The sequence below is a fragment of the Salvelinus namaycush genome, unplaced genomic scaffold (genome assembly GCF_016432855.1).
Source record: "Salvelinus namaycush isolate Seneca unplaced genomic scaffold, SaNama_1.0 Scaffold161, whole genome shotgun sequence".
In the NCBI taxonomy this organism is placed as follows: domain Eukaryota; kingdom Metazoa; phylum Chordata; class Actinopteri; order Salmoniformes; family Salmonidae; genus Salvelinus; species Salvelinus namaycush.
The window spans coordinates 1-20531 of NW_024058353.1; the positions used below are offsets into that span (position 1 = coordinate 1).

The 20531-nt window shown below is 45.4% G+C and overlaps 2 protein-coding genes across 2 annotated transcripts; both read left to right on the forward strand.

Annotated features, from left to right (window-relative positions):
- Positions 1-1351: 1351 nt before the first annotated feature.
- Positions 1352-2522, forward strand: LOC120037183 (proline-rich protein 2-like; the record flags this gene model as incomplete). Its single annotated transcript, XM_038983357.1, has 1 exon — positions 1352-2522. A coding segment is annotated over one exon (1171 nt), but the record flags the coding sequence as incomplete, so codon positions are not given.
- A 9741-nt stretch (positions 2523-12263) lies between these two features.
- On the forward strand, positions 12264-17592 carry LOC120037186 (G-protein coupled receptor 183-A-like). The gene is made up of 5 exons (XM_038983360.1): positions 12264-12483; positions 12921-13096; positions 15102-15287; positions 15536-15736; positions 17389-17592. Exons 1-5 carry the CDS (start codon positions 12264-12266, stop codon positions 17590-17592), a joined length of 987 nt encoding a protein of 328 aa, XP_038839288.1.
- The last annotated feature ends 2939 nt before the right edge of the window (positions 17593-20531 follow it).

Genomic DNA, 20531 nt, shown 5'->3' on the forward strand with positions numbered 1-20531 from the left:
CTCGGTCCCATTTTTGATACACCTGTACTGTCTCCTCCTTCAAGATGGTAGGATTAACGTCAAGTTCAAGATAAGACTAGGATCTATTTTCATGTAATGACATTCAACAAACCCTCCTAACAGAGCAGCAGGCAGTGAGAGAGCAGTATTTGTAACTGCACTGTGTGTCAATACGTTTGGCCTATTCATTCTTAGTTAGAGATGGACAGTTCATTCCAACTCTAAACGACAGATCACTACTGCCCCCTATGGTTGACTGAGGTTACTACCAGCTGTACCAGTAATATGTAACCATCAGATGTAGGTTTGTTCTGTCTTTTTATCTGCATCCTGAATGGCACCCTGTTCCCTACCACAGGAGGTTGGTGGCACCTTAATTGGGGAGGACGGGCTCATGGTAATGGCTGTAGTGGAATTAGTGGCATGGTGTCAAATACATCAAACAAATGGTTTCCATGTGTATGATGCCATTTAATTCGCCATTATTATGAGCCGTCCTCCCAGCCACTTTAAACAATGCCACTTAATATAATGTTTACATACTCTACATTAGCATCTCTAGTATTAGATTATATACTGTACTCTAGATCATCTACTGCATCTTGCCATCTTTATGTAATACATGTACCACTAGCCACTTTAAACAATGCCAACTTAATATAATGTTTACATACCCTACATTACCTCTCTCATATGTATATGTATATACTGTACTCTATATCATCTACTGCATCTTGCCATCTTTATGTAATACATGTATCACTAGCCACTTTAAAACTATGCCCACTTTATGTTTACATACCCTACATTACTCATCTCATATGTATATGTATATACTGTACTCGATATCATCTACTGCATCTTGCCTATGCCGTTCTGTACCATCACTCATTCATATATTCTTTATGTACATATTCTTTATCCCTTTACACTTGTGTGTATAAGGTAGTAGTTGTGGAACTGTTAGGTTAGATTACTCGTTGGTTATTACTGCATTGTCGGAACTAGAAGCACAAGCATTTCGCTACACTCGCATTAACATCTGCTAACCATGTGTATGTGACAAATAACATTTGATTTGATTTGATTTGACACAGATGGACGTACACATGCACACACACACACACACACACACACACACACCACACACACACACCACACACACAATACACACCACACACACACACACACACACACACACACACACACACCACACACACAACACATTCACTATATTGTCCGTCATTCCTGGTGTTTTCTAGCACCTGGGTCACCATCTAGTCGTCAGTGTTAGATGTTTCACTCAAGTGTGGAGTTGGAGATGACACTGACACTAACTGCCTCTGGGCAGACCGCCACCCTCACCAGTACCCACCAGGACCACACCCCACCAGGACCACATCTACCAGGACCACATCCACCAGGACCACATCCACCAGGACCACATCCACCAGGACCACATCCACCAGGACCACCCCCACCAGGACCACATCCACCCAGGACCCACCAGGACCACATCCACCAGGACACATCCACCAGGACCACCCCCACCAGGACCACATCCACCAGGACCACATCCACCAGGACCACATCCACCAGGACCACCCCCACAGGACCACCCTCACCAGGACCCCCCCCCCACCCCCCCACCAGGACCACACCCCACCAGGACCCCCCCCCCCCCCCCACCAGGACCACCCCACCAGGACCACCCTCACCAGGACCACCCCCCACCAGGACCACATCCACCAGGACCACATCCACCAGGACCACCCCACCAGGACCACATCACCAGGACCACCCCACCAGGACCACCCCCCACCAGGACCACATCCACCAGGACCACCCCCACCAGGACCACCCTCACCAAGGACCACATCCACAGGACCACCCCCACCAGGACCACCCCCACAGGACCCACATCCACCAGGACCCACCCCCACCAAGGACCACCCTCACCAGGACCAACATCCATCAGGACCACACCCCACAAGGGACCACCGCCACCAGGACCACCCCACCAGGACCACCCCCACCAGGACCAAATCCACCAGGACCACATCCAGCAGGACCACCCCCACCAGGACCACCCCCACCAGGACCACCCCCACCAGGACCACCCCCACCAGGACCACATCCACCAGGACCACATCCACCAGGACCACCCCCAGCAGGACCACCCCCACCAGGACCACCCCCCACCAGGACCACCCCCACCAGTACCACCCCACCAGGACCCCTCACCAGACCACCCCACCAGGAACAGGACCACCCACCAGGACCACCCCACCAGGACCACATCCACCAGGACCACATCCACCAGGACCACCCCCAGCAGGACCACCCCCACCAGGACCACCCCCACCAGGACCACCCCCAGCAGGAACCACCCCCACCAGGACCACGTCCACCAGGACCACGTCCCACCAGGAACCACCCCCACCAGGACCCAGTCCACCAGGACCACGTCCACCAGGACCACCCCCACCAGGACCAGCGTCCACCAGGACCATGTCCCATGATGCTAAATCAGAGCCTGGCTCTGAGGCTTTATCAGAGTGGTTCCATGTTTTCAACAGTAGCAGCAACCCTGCTATTGTCATCATTTAGATCAGAGGCCTCATGTTCAGGAAACAGTTACGATACAAATATACACAGAACCAATGTAAAGGAATTGAATTTGACTTCATCTTCAAAGTCAACATCTTGATACTCATTGTGACACATTGTTAAGACTGTTCTAAGAGGAGTACTGTACTCTTGTTGTTGATGGAGGACGGAGTGGAAGAGACTCCTCTCCTGAGAGAGCCCTTGGATAACAAACTGTACACTACACCTGTACACTACACCTGTACGCTACACCTGTACACTACACACGTACACTACATATGTACACTGCACCTGCACACTACACAGGTACACTACAACCTGTACACTACACCTGTACACTACACCTGTACACTGCACCTGCACACTACACAGGTACACTACACCTGTACACTACACCTGTACACTACACCTGTACACTACACATGTACACTATACCTGTACACTACACATGTACACTGCACATGCACACTACACATGTACACTACACCTGTACACTACACCTAAACACTACACATGTATACTACACCTGTACACTATACCTGTACACTACACCTGTACACTACACATGTACACTACATCTGTACACTACACCTGTACACTGCACCTGCACACCACACATGTACACTACACCTGTACACTACACGTGTACACTACACCTGCACACTACACCTGTACACTACACATGTACACTACACATGTACACTACACCTGCACACTACACATGTACACTACACCTGTACACTACACATGTACACTATACCTGTACACTACACCTGTATACTACACCTGTATCCTGCACCTGTACACTGCACCTGTACACTGCACCTGTACACTACACCTGTCTGTCCCCATTTGCTGGTGAAGCATTGAGTTGAAGACTCCAGAGCCGCTGGTGAACAAACACCTCAGCTTCACTGCACGTCATACACCTGTCTGTCCCCATAGGGTCCACAACCTCTGGGAGATCCCCCTCCTCCCTTGTTGTCCCCATGTGGTCCACAACCTCTGGGAGATCCCCCCTCCTCCCCTGTTGTCCACAGTCCCTCAGGCTTCAGATCCTGTATAAATGAAACTCACATTCAGATAGATCCTGGATGATATTACTTCACACTTGGAGGATATAGATCAACTCTGAAGGACATCACCTTCGCTTCGGTAAGTTGTCTGCAGATTCCACTTGATCCCTGATACAAAACCCTGTGTTAAAGGTGCTACTGTGTTAGGTACGGAAGGTGTGGAATCAATGCACACAATGAATTGAGTGTAAATGATCAATGGTGTTTGATAATCGATACAGGCTGGTGTCCTGAGGTTATTTTACTGATGGCATCAGAAAGACAATAATAACAGTCAGGTCTGAAAGTTACAGCAGTAGTGGGTTCAGATGGTTTGATAATCGATACAGGCTGGTGTCCCTGAGGTTATTTTACTGATCGCATCAGAAAGACAATAATAACAGTCAAGTCTGAAAGTTACAGCAGTAGTGGGTTCAGGTGGTTTGATATGAACGTTATTGATCGACTAAACACGGATCAATAAAAGTATCTTACTGTAATTCCAGTTGAGACGATGATGTCAGAGTCAGATATGTATGGTGAGAGTAGAGGATATCTCACTGAATGCACCTTGATGGGGTATGTTCATTTAGATGCTGTAGGTTAACAGCTGACATTAAAGGGCTCTATTCAATCCGTATCGCAGAAGTTCAGCTTTACAGCTTGATTGAAATGTAAGGGCAATGTTCCCGCGTTAGTGGGTCCTGTTAGTGGGTCCTGTTAGTGGGTCCTGTTAGTGGGGACTGTTAGTGGGTCCTGTTAGTGGGTCCTGTTAGTGGGTCCTGTTAGTGGGTCCTGTTAGTGGGTCCTGTTAGCGGGGACTGTTAGTGGGTCCTGTTAGTGGGTCCTGTTAGTGGGTCCTGTTAGTGGGTCCTGTTAGTGGGTCCTGTTAGCGGGGACTGTTAGTGGGTCCTGTTAGTGGGTCCTGTTAGTGGGTCCTGTTAGTGGGTCCTGTTAGCGGGGACTGTTAGTGGGTCCTGTTAGTGGGTCCTGTTAGTGGGTCCTGTTAGTGGGTCCTGTTAGTGGGTCCTGTTAGTGGGGACTGTTAGTGGGTCCTGTTAGTGGGTCCTGTTAGTGGGTCCTGTTAGTGGGGACTGTTAGTGGGTCCTGTTAGTGGGTCCTGTTAGTGGGTCCTGTTAGTGGGTCCTGTTAGTGGGTCCTGTTAGTGGGTCCTGTTAGCGGGGACTGTTAGTGGGTCCTGTTAGTGGGTCCTGTTAGTGGGTCCTGTTAGTGGGTCCTGTTAGTGGGTCCTGTTAGCGGGGACTGTTAGCGGGGACTGTTAGTGGGTCCTGTTAGTGGGTCCTGTTAGTGGGTCCTGTTAGTGGGTCCTGTTAGTGGGGACTGTTAGCGGGGACTGTTAGTGGGTCCTGTTAGTGGGTCCTGTTAGTGGGTCCTGTTAGTGGGTCCTGTTAGTGGGGACTGTTAGTGGGTCCTGTTAGTGGGTCCTGTTAGTGGGGACTGTTAATGGGGACTGTTAGTGGGTCCTGTTAGTGGGGACTGTTAGTGGGGATTGTTAGTGGGTCCTGTTAGTGGGTCCTGTTAGTGGGGACTGTTAATGGGGACTGTTAGTGGGTCCTGTTAGTGGGGACTGTTAGTGGGGATTGTTAGTGGGTCCTGTTAGTGGGTCCTGTTAGTGGGGACTGTTAGCGGGGACTGTTAGTGGGGACTGTTAGCGGGGACTGTTAGTGGGTCCTGTTAGTGGGGACTGTTAGCGGGGACTGTTAGTGGGTCCTGTTAGTGGGTCCTGTTAGTGGGTCCTGTTAGTGGGTCCTGTTAGTGGGTCCTGTTAGTGGGTCCTGTTAGTGGGGACTGTTAATGGGGACTGTTAGTGGGGACTGTTAGTGGGGACTGTTAATGGGGACTGTTAGTGGGGACTGTTAGTGGGGACTGTTAGTGGGTCCTGTTAGCGGGGACTGTTAGTGGGTCCTGTTAGTGGGGACTGTTAGTGGGGATTGTTAGTGGGTCCTGTTAGCGGGGACTGTTAGTGGGGATTGTTAGTGGGTCCTGTTAGCGGGGACTGCATTCACAGTAAACGCTGCTATATAAATGTAAAGGTAATCTGAAATACAGAATGAATAGAGCCCTAAAGATGCAATCAGCAGTTAAAACATTAACAAGGAGTTGTTTTCGGTAAAAAGCTGAGGGGTTGGGGGGGGGGCTGGAGAAATGTAACCACTCTCCATTACAGAGACACTGCTATGGAAGCAAGGACTAAACATCCATGATATCAACATTTTATCGTTTTAACCATGTTTTGAGTTTGTTTACATTTAATTTGTCTACAAAAATTGGAGAAAAACAAGAAATTGTTTGGTGTTCTGATGGGGTACGACAGTTGAACTAAGCTCATGAGGCATTAATAAGTTATATTCTTCAAGAATATATGGGGTGTATATTATTAATTTAGTCAAAAAATGGATGTAGCAACGGCTGATTGCCATTTAATAACACACGGTAAATCATCTACTCTTTAATTTCTCATAAATCAAGAGGAAGTTGCTGCGTTAAAATATTATGTAACCAATCCATTCTATTTGTCTCATGTAAAATTAGATTGAAGCATTTTTCTAAATGAGGTTTCTCTTCGACAGAACCAGATATTACACATGACTTGTATTTTGGGATATTTAGTCGCTGCTTCCGAACCCAAACCATTCTATCCATCAGTCGTACTGTTAAACGGTTATTATGACTGGCTGATGAAAAACACAATTGATTAGGCCTGGCGTCTCTAGGGAGTGGGTGTGACAAACAGCCTGTGTGTTCATCTGACTGAGTGATCCCACTGGAGAGGTTCTGCCCTGGGGGGAACAGAGAGAGGAGGTAAAGGGAGCCAACATAAGTCTCCAGGTCTCAGGTGAGGTAATTCACAACACATTTAATGTGGTTCAGTGAAACATCTCTGTATACAGAGTAGGTGCCTATAAGGGACAGAGACAGGGAGCCATCTCAGTGCCAACACAAATAGTATTAGAATTTAATCATTTAGAATTTGTATTAACATATTGAATTTGAATGTAATATTTGTTTTATGTTTAAAGGGCAATATCACTCAAAAACCAAATCTATGTTGTTCTCATTAGTCCACTGTTGATGCAGGTCCCAAAATGATTTGCATGTCAACAGTCAAGTGATTTAAAAAAAAAAAGTGAAATCTGCATCATTATGACACGTTTCTTCTTAAAAGTCTTAAATATCTTGACAACTTGACTGCTGACATGCGAAACATTTTGGGACTTTATCAACAACGGACTAATCAACGTTTCATATATTCAACTTCTCAGATGCATTCTGATTCAGTTTTCAAATTCAGTTCTTTAAATTCAGATTCAAAACCAAGAGACAACATCCTGGTACTTTGCCAGCCAGGAAAGGTAGAGGAGAACAGATAGAATCAAACACTATGGTCAACAGAATATTCTGGTGGTTTTTGAAGACAATGTGTCATTTTGAATTTATTTTCTTCCAATGATTTTGAATCTAGCATTTAAACAGTTCTGGCTATTAGCTAATATGACCCCATTCCTGAAAGCTAAGACTCTCTGGAGCAAACAACCGAGGTGGTTTGATAAATGTTGTTGGAGACTTGAAGACTTGTGTTAGCTTCCTGAACTAATCCCTATGGACTGTATCTAACACAGTCTTGCAGGAGACCTGGTTCGAACCCAGTCAGTCACAAGAACAAGATGAAATAGGCAGTGGAAAGGCTAGCCTTAGAAGGGCTATGACAGAACATTTCAACTTTATTGTTAAAGGGGGCTAAATTCTATGTGATCTCCAAAGAGGGGAACAGAAGGCCCGTCCATGCTCTAGCTTCGATACAAGGACAACAAATGCAATATCTACTATATTGAAACTGAATGTATAAATATTGAACTTGAATATTCAAATAAATTTAATTTTAAAACTGAACGCATTATTAATTCAATTCAGTTTTTAAACATGAAATACAAGTTTAATTTGATGAATTAAATCATTCAATTTGTGCATTAAAATTTCAAAAAAATGAAATTTTAAGTCAACATCTTAATACAAATTCAAAATGGTGGAATTCAAATACAATTTCTGTTGGCCCTGAAGTGGCTCCATACAGGGAGCATAACATAGGTGTTACGGCCATTGAATATGAGGGGGCTCATGCCATTTGTTGGATAGAAATATACCCATCACTTTCTTCTACACAGAATTGAATAGATATTACTTTTGGCTATAAGTGCCTACTTGAAACAAATTAGATGCATAATGCTTCTAACAGGGAGACTAAAGGGGGAAGGAGAAGCTGAGCTGTGAGGCCTACAGCAGGTTATTCAAGCTGAAGAGCCTGGAACTGTATATGGACTTTACAGCAGGTTATTCAAGCTGAAGAGCCTGGAACTGTATATGGACTTTACAGCAGGTTATCAAAGCTGAAGAGCCTGGTACTGAATATGGACTTTACAGCAGGTTATCAAAGCTGAAGAGCCTGGTACTGAATATGGACTTTACAGCAGGTTATCAAAGCTGAAGAGCCTGGAACTGTATATGGACTTTACAGCAGGTTATCAAAGCTGAAGAGCCTGGAACTGTATATGGACTTTACAGCAGGTTATCAAAGCTGAAGAGCCTGGTACTGAATATGGACTTTACAGCAGGTTATCAAAGCTGAAGAGCCTGGTACTGAATATGGACTTTACAGCAGGTTATCAAAGCTGAAGAGCCTGGTACTGTATATGGACTTTACAGCAGGTTATCAAAGCTGAAGAGCCTGGAACTGTATATGGACTTTACAGCAGGTTATCAAAGCTGAAGAGCCTGGTACTGAATATGGACTTTACAGCAGGTTATCAAAGCTGAAGAGCCTGGTACTGTATATGGACTTTACAGCAGGTTATCAAAGCTGAAGAGCCTGGTACTGAATATGGACTTTACAGCAGGTTATCAAAGCTGAAGAGCCTGGTACTGTATATGGACTTTACAGCAGGTTATCAAAGCTGAAGAGCCTGGAACTGTATATGGACTTTACAGCAGGTTATCAAAGCTGAAGAGCCTGGTACTGTACATGGACTTTACAGCAGGTTATCAAAGCTGAAGAGCCTGGAACTGTATATGGACTTTACAGCAGGTTATCAAAGCTGAAGAGCCTGGAACTGTATATGGACTTTACAGCAAAAGACAGTGTAGTGGATAGCTAAGTTACAGTATCGTCGACATGTTGGAGTAGTATCGCTACTGCCTTCCCCAGATCTGTTAGAGTAGCATCGCTACTGCCTTCCCCAGACCTGTTGGAGTAGTATCGCTACTGCCTTCCCCAGATCTGTTAGAGTAGCATCGCTACTGCCTTCCCCAGAACTGTTGGAGTAGTATCGATACTGCCTTCCCCAGATCTGTTAGAGTAGCATCGCTACTGCCTTCCCCAGATCTGTTAGAGTAGCATCGCTACTGCCTTCCCCAGACCTGTAAGAGTAGCATCGATACTGCGTTCCCCAGATCTGTTAGAGTAGCATCGATACTGCCTTCCCCAGATCTGTTAGAGTAGCATCGATACTGCCTTCCCCAGATCTGTTAGAGTAGCATCGATACTGCCTTCCCCAGATCTGTTAGAGTAGCATCGCTACTGCCTTCCCCAGACCTGTTAGAGTAGCATCGATACTGCCTTCCCCAGACCTGTTGGAGTAGCATCACTACTGCCTTCCCCAGACATGTTGGGGTAGCATCGCTACTGACTTCCCCAGACCTGTTGGAGTAGCATCGCTACTGCCTTCCCCAGACCTGTTGGAGCAGCATCTATACTGCCTTTCCCAGACCTGTTGGAGCAGCACCACTACTGCCTTCCCAAAATCTGTTGGAGTAGCATCGCTACTGCCTTCCCCAGACCTGATGGAGTAGCATCGATACTGCCTACCCCAGACCTGTTGGAGTAGCATCGATACTGCCTTCCCCAGACCTGATGGAGTAGCATCGATACTGCCTTCCCCAGACCTGTTGGAGTAGCATCGATACTGCCTTCCCCAGACCTGTTGGAGCAGCATTGATACTGCCTTCCCCAGACCTGTTGGAGTAGCATCGATACAGCCTTCCCCAGACCTGTTAGAGTAGCATCGATACTGCCTTCCCCAGACCTGTTGGAGCAGCATCGATACTGCCTTCCCCAGACCTGTTGGAGTAGCATCGATACTGCCTTCCCCAGACCTGTTAGAGTAGCATCGATACTGCCTTCTCCAGATCTGTTGGAGTAGCATCGATACTGCCTTCCCCAGACCTGTTGGAGCAGCATTGATACTGCCTTCTCCAGATCTGTTGGAGTAGCATCGATACTGCCTTCTCCAGATCTGTTGGAGCAGCATCGATACTGCCTTCCCAAAATCTGTTGGAGACCTTTTATCCAGGTGCAATAGGGGCGGTCCTCGTCTCCCAGTAGTCCTCAGGCGAGGGTGTATTCCCTGTGCACACAGTTTAACTCTCCAGAGAACATCCAGTCTGGGTAAAGAGAAACCTTCCCTATAGTCCCTAATTGAGCCAGAATAACAGAACAGTTCCCTGTACGCACAGTTTACACATCGTTTCAGCTCTCTAAAGTGTTCTAGCGTGTCATTGGAGACTGTCAGTTCCACAGAGGGCTCCTTGGTAGAGCCAGAATAACAGAACAATAGCCTGCAGGGAGGCCTGTGTGCTGTTTATCAGCTGTCTGTGTGACTGAAGAGGATCGTGACACAGAAGTCCACACGCACTGCAGCTCAGCTGAGACTCTGGGCTTCATTATGAGAACACTGGCTGGGAAGGAACGTTCCATTAAAGGGTCAGACCGTAGTTTGAAACAATAACAAAGCAACACCCAGCCACTTGTTTTGGTAAACAGGTGAGGGATGGGGTTTGAGAAATATAGCCACTCTCAAATTCACAGACAGAGCTATGGGTACAAGGACTGACCATCCACGATATCAACATTATAGTTTTAACCGTGTTTTGAGGCTATACAGTGTTTGTTTACATTTACTTTGTTTACAAACATTGGAGTAAAACCAGGTTATATTTTGGGGTTCTGATGGGGTATGACAGCTGAACTGAGCTCATGAGGAATTTATCAATGTTATTCTGCAAGAATCAATGGCTATATATCATTCATTTAACGGTCCAAAGAAGGGAGGGATCAACTCCGGGTTGGTCCTTTAAAGGTCCAATGCAGACGTTTTTATCTCAACATCAAATCCTTTCTGAGTAACAATTAACTACCTTACTGTAATAGTTTTACATTAATATTGGTCCAAAATGTACAAAAATAGCTTTCTAGCAACAACAACAAAAATTCAAGCAATAATTTTGCTTGGACTGTCTGGGAGTGGTCTGAATGAGGTTGAGTGGTCTGAATGAGGTTGAGTGGTCTGAAGGAGGTTGAGTGGTCTGAATGAGGTCGAGTGGTCTGAATGAGGCTGAGTGGTCTGAATGAGGCTGAGTGGTCTGAATGAGGCTGAGTGGTCTGAATGAGGTTGAGTGGTCTGAATGAGGCTGAGTGGTCTGAATGAGGTCGAGTGGTCTGAATGAGGTTGAGTGGTCTGAAGGAGGTTGAGTGGTCTGAAGGAGGTTGAGTGGTCTGAATGAGGTCAAGTGGTCTGAATGAGGCTGAGTGGTCTGAATGAGGCTGAGTGGTCTGAATGAGGCTGAGTGGTCTGAATGAGGTTGAGTGGTCTGAATGAGGCTGAGTGGTCTGAATGAGGTCGAGTGGTCTGAATGAGGCTGAGTGGTCTGAATGAGGCTGAGTGGTCTGAATGAGGTTGAGTGGTCTGAATGAGGCTGAGTGGTCTGAATGAGGCTGAGTGGTCTGAATGAGGCTGAGTGGTCTGAATGAGGTCGAGTGGTCTGAATGAGGCTGAGTGGTCTGAATGAGGTCGAGTGGTCTGAATGAGGTTTGGAACTCTCTTTGTCACCGGTCTAGTACAACTTATACCGCCTGGTGATGTCACCAGGCAAGCTGAAACCTGCTGATTAGAAGGTAGATTGTATTTTCTACCAGCAACTACTAGAAAATATCACTAATACATCTGTTAACCCTTTTACAGTGTTAGTTTCATCAGCTGGGGTACAATATGATACAAAAACACAGAAAAAACAGAATTTTGACTGCACTGGCCCTTTAAAGCATGGAATAAGGTGCTACATACACCATGATGTTAAAGGGGACTATATATAAAGATATATTGGACATGAAGACATTGGCAAATGGAAGCATACTCAGTGATGCTTAATTCATTAGTTGTGGGTCAGTTCTCCACTATAAGGTTAAACTAGGACTTTGGAGATTAACATATCTAAATTAGCCATCTAAATTAGATTTTACTATGGACAGTTGATGGATAATTTATGCATTACGTTGATTATTCATGACGGTTTACTTTTAACTGCCAGTCTGTATATCTATTAGTGGTTGCCCACCACTCCTGTTCAATTTAACCCTTTAGTAATAATGTATTATGTATATACTAGATCAATTCATAAATACATTCATTAATAAGTGTCTGTTTATCTTTAAATCGCTTTTTTCCCCCACTTTTATTCATCTTTTTTTTTATCTCCATCAGTCTTGTTTAATCTGACCTCTGACCTCTACGGTGTGTAAAGTAAGCCATGGAGGATCCTCTCATTCCATATCCATCACTCAACACCACCAGCCTCCCCACTGCTCTCAACCCCATGAACAACAGTACTGTTACTGACCTCATGACCAACGCTACGGTCAAACCCTTCAGTGTGTTTGATGGGTGCGAGGAGAATGTGTCAGGGATCCTCTTTGACCTGTCTGTTCAGACCTTCAACGTGTTCCTGGGACTCCCCGCTAACATCTTAGGTAGGTAGCCCAGAGGTTACAGAGGTGAGAGCCGTCCACCAGTAACCATAAGGTTGTTAATTCCAATCCCAGGAACTATCTTGTACCATTGCGTCTTTCAGCGAGGCTCTTAATCTTTACATAACTCCAGGGTATTGACCCCTGACCCTATACTCCTTCCAGTGTGTTTATATTTACATAACTCCAGGGTATTGACCCCTGACCCTATACTCCTTCCAGTGTGTTTATATTTACATAACTCCAGGGTATTGACCCCTGACCCTATACTCCTTCCAGTGTGTTTATATTTACATAACTCCAGGGTATTGACCCCTGACCCTATACTCATTCCAGTGTGTTTATATTTTGGGTGTCGGGAGCAGAGGGAAAAAAACTAATTTCTGTCTCTGATGGACTGTGAAACTAGCTAATAACATGGTTGTCTTGCCTTGTGTTAGTCATGGTGATTCTGTTCCGTAACCGCAAGGAGCCGTCCTCCTCAGACATCTTCCTGGGCTGTCTGGCCTTCATGGACGCTTACTTTGGCATCATGGTCCCCTTCAGCTATCTGAACATCTACTACTGGAACAGCAAGGATGTCTGGTTCGCTCTCATGTTCTCCTTCGGCGTCAAGGTGCAGGGCTATAGGATAAAGGAGAATTTAGTGTATTCGGATTCTGGAATTTCAGTGTCTGAAATTGTACCCTGTTACATAGCATACTACTTTTGACCAGATCCCTATGGACACCCCTATAGACACCCCTATGGGCACCCCTATAGACACCCCTATGGACACCCATATGGACACCCCTATGGACACCTATATGGACACCCCTATGGACACCCCTATAGACACCCCTATAGACACCCCTATGGGCACCCATATGGACACCCCTATAGACACCCATATGGACACCCCCATGGACACCCCCATGGACACCCCTATAGACACCCCTATGGACACCCATATGGACAACCATATTGACACCCCTATAGACACCCATATGGACACCCCCATGGACACCCCCATGGACACCCCTATAGACACCCATATAGACACCCATATGGACACCCCTATGGACACCCCTATGGACACCCCTATAGACACCCATATAGACACCCCTATGGACACCCATATGGACACCCCTATAGACACCCATATGGACACCCCCATGGACACCCCTATAGACACCCATATGGACACCCCATATGGATACACATATGGACACCCATATGGACACCCCCATGGCCACCCCTATGGACAACCCCATGGACACCCCTATGGACACCCCTATAGACACCCCTATGGACCCCCCATGGAGACCCCATATAGACACCCCTATGGACACCCCCATGGACACCCCCATGGACACCCCTATAGACATCCATATGGACACCCCCATGGACACCCCTATAGACACACCTATGGACACCCCCATGGACACCCATATAGACACCCCTATGGGCACCCATATGGACACCCCTATAGACACCCATATGGACACCCCCATGGACACCCCCATGGACACCCCTATAGACACCCCTATGGACACCCATATGGACAACCATATTGACACCCCTATAGACACCCATATGGCCACCCCCATGGACACCCCCATGGACACCCCTATAGACACCCATATAGACACCCATATGGACACCCCTATGGACACCCCTATGGACACCCCTATAGACACCCATATAGACACCCCTATGGACACCCATATGGACACCCCTATAGACACCCATATGGACACCCCCATGGACACCCCTATAGACACCCATATGGACACCCCATATGGATACACATATGGACACCCATATGGACACCCCCATGGCCACCCCTATGGACAACCCCATGGACACCCCTATAGACACCCCTATGGACCCCCCATGGAGAACCCCATATAGACACCCCTATGGACACCCCCATGGACACCCCCATGGACACCCCTATAGACATCCATATGGACACCCCCATGGACACCCCTATAGACACACCTATGGACACCCCTATGGACACCCATACAGACACCCCTATGGACACCCCTATGGACACCCCTATAGACACCCATATGGACACCCCTATGGACACCCCTATGGACACCCCCATGGAGACCCCATATGGACACCCCATGGAGACCCCATATGGACACCCCTATGGACACCCCCATGGACACACCCATGGACACCCCTATAGACACCCCTATGGACCCTCCCCATGGAGACCCCCCATGGACACCCATATGGACACCCCTATGGGCCCTGGTCAAAAGAAGTACACTATGTAGGGAATATATGTCGTAGAGGTTGCATCCAAAATGAGACTCAATTGCCTCCATAGTGCTTGTTGGGCTCTGGTCAAAAGTAGTGCACTATATAGGGAATAGGGGGCCATTATTTTGTAAGTAACATCTCATCTGTGACATTTGACAATAAGTAACCTTGTTTTTCTCCACCTCCTCCTCCTCCTTCCTATTCTCCTCCTCCTCCTCCTTCTCTTCCTCCTTCCTATTCTCCAACTCCTCCTCCTCCTTCATATTATCCTCCTCCTTCCTATGCTCCTCCTCCTCTTCCTCCTTCCTATTCTCCTCCTCCTCCTTCTCCTCCTCCTTTTTCTCCACATTCTTCTCGTCCAGGACACCAGCGGTCCTCTGTTCCTGTCCTGTATCTGTTTGGATCGGTTCGTGGCGGTCCTTTTCCCTCTTTCCTACGGCCAGCTGAAGGACACCAAGTACAGGGTGTCTCTCTCGGCGGTGGTCCTGGGGCTCACCTTCACCTACGCCTCCGCCAAGACCATCGGGGGCCTGCACAACTTCGAGAAGGTCAATCCATAGATCAATCAATCAATCAATTAATTAATCAATCAATCCCACTTCGTTGTATAGCACATATTGGACAAAAGTAGCAATACAATGCACTTCACATTATAACATCATAAATAAATAACATAAATAAATTAATAAAAACAACTAAAATAAAAAGTTAAAGATAAAAACATTAAATAAAAACACGGCTTAAAAGGGTCCATTTACATATTTCTTTGATAAATGTCCACTTCTGCTCCCCTCAGGTCTTCACAGGGACGATCCTGGCAACGTTTGGCTGGATGGTGTTGTGTAACGGGGCCATCCTGGTGGCCCTGAAGAGGTCCAGCGGCTCCGGGAAGGACGACATGCACCCCATGAAGAAGAAAGCCTTCAAGATGGTGATGTCGGTCCTGTCCATCATCGTGTTCAACTACTTGCCGTCGGTGGCTCTGTTCCCTTTTCAGGTGATGACCTGGGTGGGGACGTTGTCCATCGAAATAGAATAGATAGAATCACAGACCCATTGACTTCTTCCATTGACCCATTGACTTGACTCCTATTGACTCATTGACCCATTGACTTGACTCCCATTGATTCATTGACCCATTGGCTTGACTCACATTGACTCCCATTGAATCACAGACCCATTGACTTGACTCCCATTGACTCATTGACCCATTGACTTGACTCCCATTGACTCATTGACCCATTGACTTGCCTCACATTGACTCATTGACCCATTGACTTGCCTCACATTGACTCATTGACCCATTGACTTGACTCCCATTGACCCATTGACCCATTGACTTGACTCCCATTGATTCATTGACCCATTGACTTGACTCACATTGACTCCCATTGAATCACAGACCCATTGACTTGACTCTCATTGACTCATTGACCCATTGACTTGACTCCCATTGACTCATTGACCATTTGACTTGACTCCCATTGACTCATTGACCCATTGACTTGACTCCCATTGACTCATTGACCCATTGACTTGACTCCCATTGACTCATTGACCCATTGACTTGCCTCACATTGACTCATTGACCCATTGACTTGACTCCCATTAACTCATTGACCCATTGACTTGACTCCGATGGACCCATTGACCCATTGACTTGACTCCCATTGACTCATTGACCCATTGACTTGACTCACATTGACTCCCATTGAATCACAGACCCATTGACTTGACTCTCATTGACTCATTGACCCATTGACTTGACTCCCATTGACTCATTGACCCATTGACTTGACTCCCATTGACTCATTGACCCATTGACTTGACTCTCATTGACTCATTGACCCATTGACTTGACTCCCATTGACTCAGTGACTTGACTCCCATTGACTCATTGACCCATTGACTTGACTCCCATTGACCCATTGACCCATTGACTTGACTCCCATTGACTCATTGACCCATTGACTTGACTCACATTGACTCCCATTGAATCACAGACCCATTGACTTGACTTTCATTGACTCATTGACCCATTGACTTGACTCCCATTGACTCATTGACTTGACTCACATTGACTCATTGACCCATTGACTTGACTCCCATTGACTCATTGACCCATTGACTTGACTCCCATTGACTCATTGACCCATTGACTTGACTACCATTGACCCATTGATCCATTGACTTGACTCCCATTGACTCATTGACCCATTGACTTGACTCCCATTGACTCATTGACCCATTGACTTGACTCCCGTTGACTCATTGATCCATTGACTTGAATGAGGACTCCCGTTCTAGTGATTCTATTTCTATAGTTGTCCTTAATGATGTTGCCTGATGTATAAAGATACATTCCTAGATGGCTTGTCTACAGGTTTAAACAGTTCCAGTAACTTTCACCCAAATTCCCACGTTTGCTACAAATCCTGGTTGGAAGATTCCCGGAATAGGAAGGGAATTAACGGGAAACCCAGAATACTCCAACAAGGATTTCTTGGAAACATGGGAATGTTGGGAAAGTCACCAGAACGTTGCAACCCTACAGTAGCACTGTCCTCAGTGATATTGCCAGATGAACAAAGATAAAAATCCTATTATATTTGTTGCACGGCAGTTGAGTGTTCTGATATCCCCTTCCAGGACCACTACCCTCTGGATACGTTCCGCTGCCTGGTGCAGCCGGTGGGGTACGCCTTCATTAACATCAGCAGTAGTATCCAGCCCATCATCTACCTCTCTAGACTGGAGAAGATCCCTTTCCTCCCTGAGGCCTGGAACAAGCGGGGCTCCTGCTCCAAGGTGAAGGACAAGGAGGTGAAGGTGGAGACCATCTCGCCTGCCTAAAGATGAACGGGCATCAACGTTTCTTGTGAAATAAGTGATAGGTTCTCAAAATACAGTTGTTATAAATGTAACAACTGGACGATGGAATAAAATGAATGGCCAGGAAACAATTTGCTTACATTCCACATAGCTAATATATATCCTGTATATGGTATAGGTTAAGGAGTAACAAAAAATCTATATATGTCCTTCAAATCTCTCTCTCACTTCCTGGAACTATTACGTTAGGACTGAGACGACATCATGTGTACAAGATGAGAACTACATGTCACACCTGTAAAATACTCAAGATTGTTTTTGTGAATCATTTGGAGAGAACAAATATGTGATATAGCTCTTATAAACAGTTATTTTTCCAGTCTTTTGTTTTCAAGTTTTCTTAGAAATGTATGATGATGATATGTTATGATGGAGAGGAGAACCAGATGATATTTAGTCTGTTATGATGGAGAGGAGAACCAGATGATATTTAGTCTGTTATGATGGAGAGGAGAACCAGATGATATTTAGTCTGCTGTGATGGAGAGGAGAACCAGATGATATTTAGTCTGTTATGATGGAGAGGAGAACCAGATGATATTTAGTCTGTTATGATAGAGAGGAGAACCAGATGATATTTAGTCTGTTATGATGGAGAGGAGAACCAGATGATATTTAGTCTGTTATGATGGAGAGGAGAACCAGATGATATTTAGTCTGTTATGATAGAGAGGAGAACCAGATGATGTTTAGTCTGTTATGATGGAGAGGAGAACCAGATGATATTTAGTCTGTTATGATGGAGAGGAGAACCAGATGATATTTAGTCTGTTATGATGGAGAGGAGAACCAGATGATATTTAGTCTGTTATGATGGAGAGGAGAACCAGATGATATTTAGTCTGTTATGATGGAGAGGAGAACCAGATGATATTTAGTCTGTTATGATGGAGAGGAGAACCAGATGATATTTAGTCTGTTATGATGGAGAGGAGAACCAGATGATATTTAGTCTGCTGTGATGGAGAGGAGAACCAGATGATATTTAGTCTGCTGTGATGGAGAGGAGAACCAGATGATATTTAGTCTGTTATGATAGAGAGGAGAACCAGATGATATTTAGTCTGTTATGATGGAGAGGAGAACCAGATGATATTTAGTCTGTTATGATGGAGAGGAGAACCAGATGATATTTAGTCTGTTATGATGGAGAGGAGAACCAGATGATATTTAGTCTGTTATGATAGAGAGGAGAACCAGATGATATTTAGTCTGTTATGATGGAGAGGAGAACCAGATGATATTTAGTCTGTTATGATGGAGAGGAGAACCAGATGATATTTAGTCTGTTATGATAGAGAGGAGAACCAGATGATGTTTAGTCTGTTATGATGGAGAGGAGAACCAGATGATATTTAGTCTGTTATGATGGAGAGGAGAACCAGATGATATTTAGTCTGTTATGATGGAGAGGAGAACCAGATGATATTTAGTCTGTTATGATGGAGAGGAGAACCAGATGATATTTAGTCTGTTATGATGGAGAGGAGAACCAGATGATATTTAGTCTGTTATGATGGAGAGGAGAACCAGATGATATTTAGTCTGTTATGATGGAGAGGAGAACCAGATGATATTTAGTCTGTTGTAATGGAGAGGAGAACCAGATGATATTTAGTCTGTTGTGATGGAGAGGAGAACCAGATGATATTTAGTCTGTTATGATGGAGAGGAGAACCAGATGATATTTAGTCTGTTATGATGGAGAGGAGAACCAGATGATATTTAGTCTGTTGTGATGGAGAGGAGAACCAGATGATATTTAGTCTGTTATGATGGAGAGGAGAACCAGATTATATTTAGTCTGTTATGATGGAGAGGAGAACCAGATGATATTTAGTCTGTTATGATAGAGAGGAGAACCAGATGATATTTAGTCTGTTAGGATGGAGAGGAGAACCAGATGATATTTAGTCTGTTGTAATGGAGAGGAGAACCAGATGATATTTAGTCTGTTATGATGGAGAGGAGAACCAGATGATATTTAGTCTGTTATGATGGAGAGGAGAACCAGATGATATTTAGTCTGTTATGATGGAGAGGAGAACCAGATGATATTTAGTCTGTTATGATGGAGAGGAGAACCAGATGATATTTAGTCTGTTATGATGGAGAGGAGAACCAGATGATCCCACAGATGTGTCTAGTGTTTTGGTGATCTAATAAAAGACTGACACAAGCCTTTGGGCGGCTGCTTGTTCACACAAGCATTTAGAGGTACTACGTATAAGCCCAGGATTACTACCAGGGTTGGGGTCAATTCAGAAAACTCAAGACTGCAACAAGAAGAGTCCACATTGAAAATATATGACATTGTTGAATTGAAATGTACATTCACCTGCCTTCCCTGAACCTTGATTACTCCCCTGTTGTTAGTAGGCCGGTGTTGAAGTCAAACACAGACATGTAGAAATATATATAGTAGGAAACTACAGGTACACTGATGTATTTGAGGTTAATCCTTTATTAAAAACAGTAAAATAAAGTTCGGAGGCCACACATAAGATGCAATCTAGTTCAATTACAGGACTACGTGTCAGTCAGTTTGGAAAAGCATGTGCATTTAACAATATAAACACAACACATCTGACACATTTAGCCGGCTACGGTATGTCTTATTAATGTTAGATGACCTCCTGTTGTACAGATCTCCTTGACTTGTGTCCCAATAGTCTCTCTTTCTTTCCTGAAGTGTGCACTCGTTCACTACTCCATACAAATGTAAAATAATTGGATTGGTGTTGGCATGGGCTGGACTCTAGAGGGAGTTCCATATTCCAGTCATGTCCTTTGAAATCCATAAAGGAAAGTGAACAAGTGCACACTTCGGGAGAAAGGAGAGATTATTGGGACGCAAGCCCATATATCCCACCACACAGGTATTGTTGTCATACAACCTA

Excerpts from the sequence above, each read along its gene's own strand:
- LOC120037186 (XM_038983360.1), top strand. The coding sequence starts at position 12,264 with ATGGAGGATCCTCTCATTCCATATCCATCACTCAACACCACCAGCCTC. Across the intron at positions 13,097-15,101 it reads TGTTCTCCTTCGGCGTCAAG|GACACCAGCGGTCCTCTGTT; the intron begins GTGCAGGGCTAT and ends CTTCTCGTCCAG. Across the intron at positions 15,288-15,535 it reads GCCTGCACAACTTCGAGAAG|GTCTTCACAGGGACGATCCT; the intron begins GTCAATCCATAG and ends TGCTCCCCTCAG.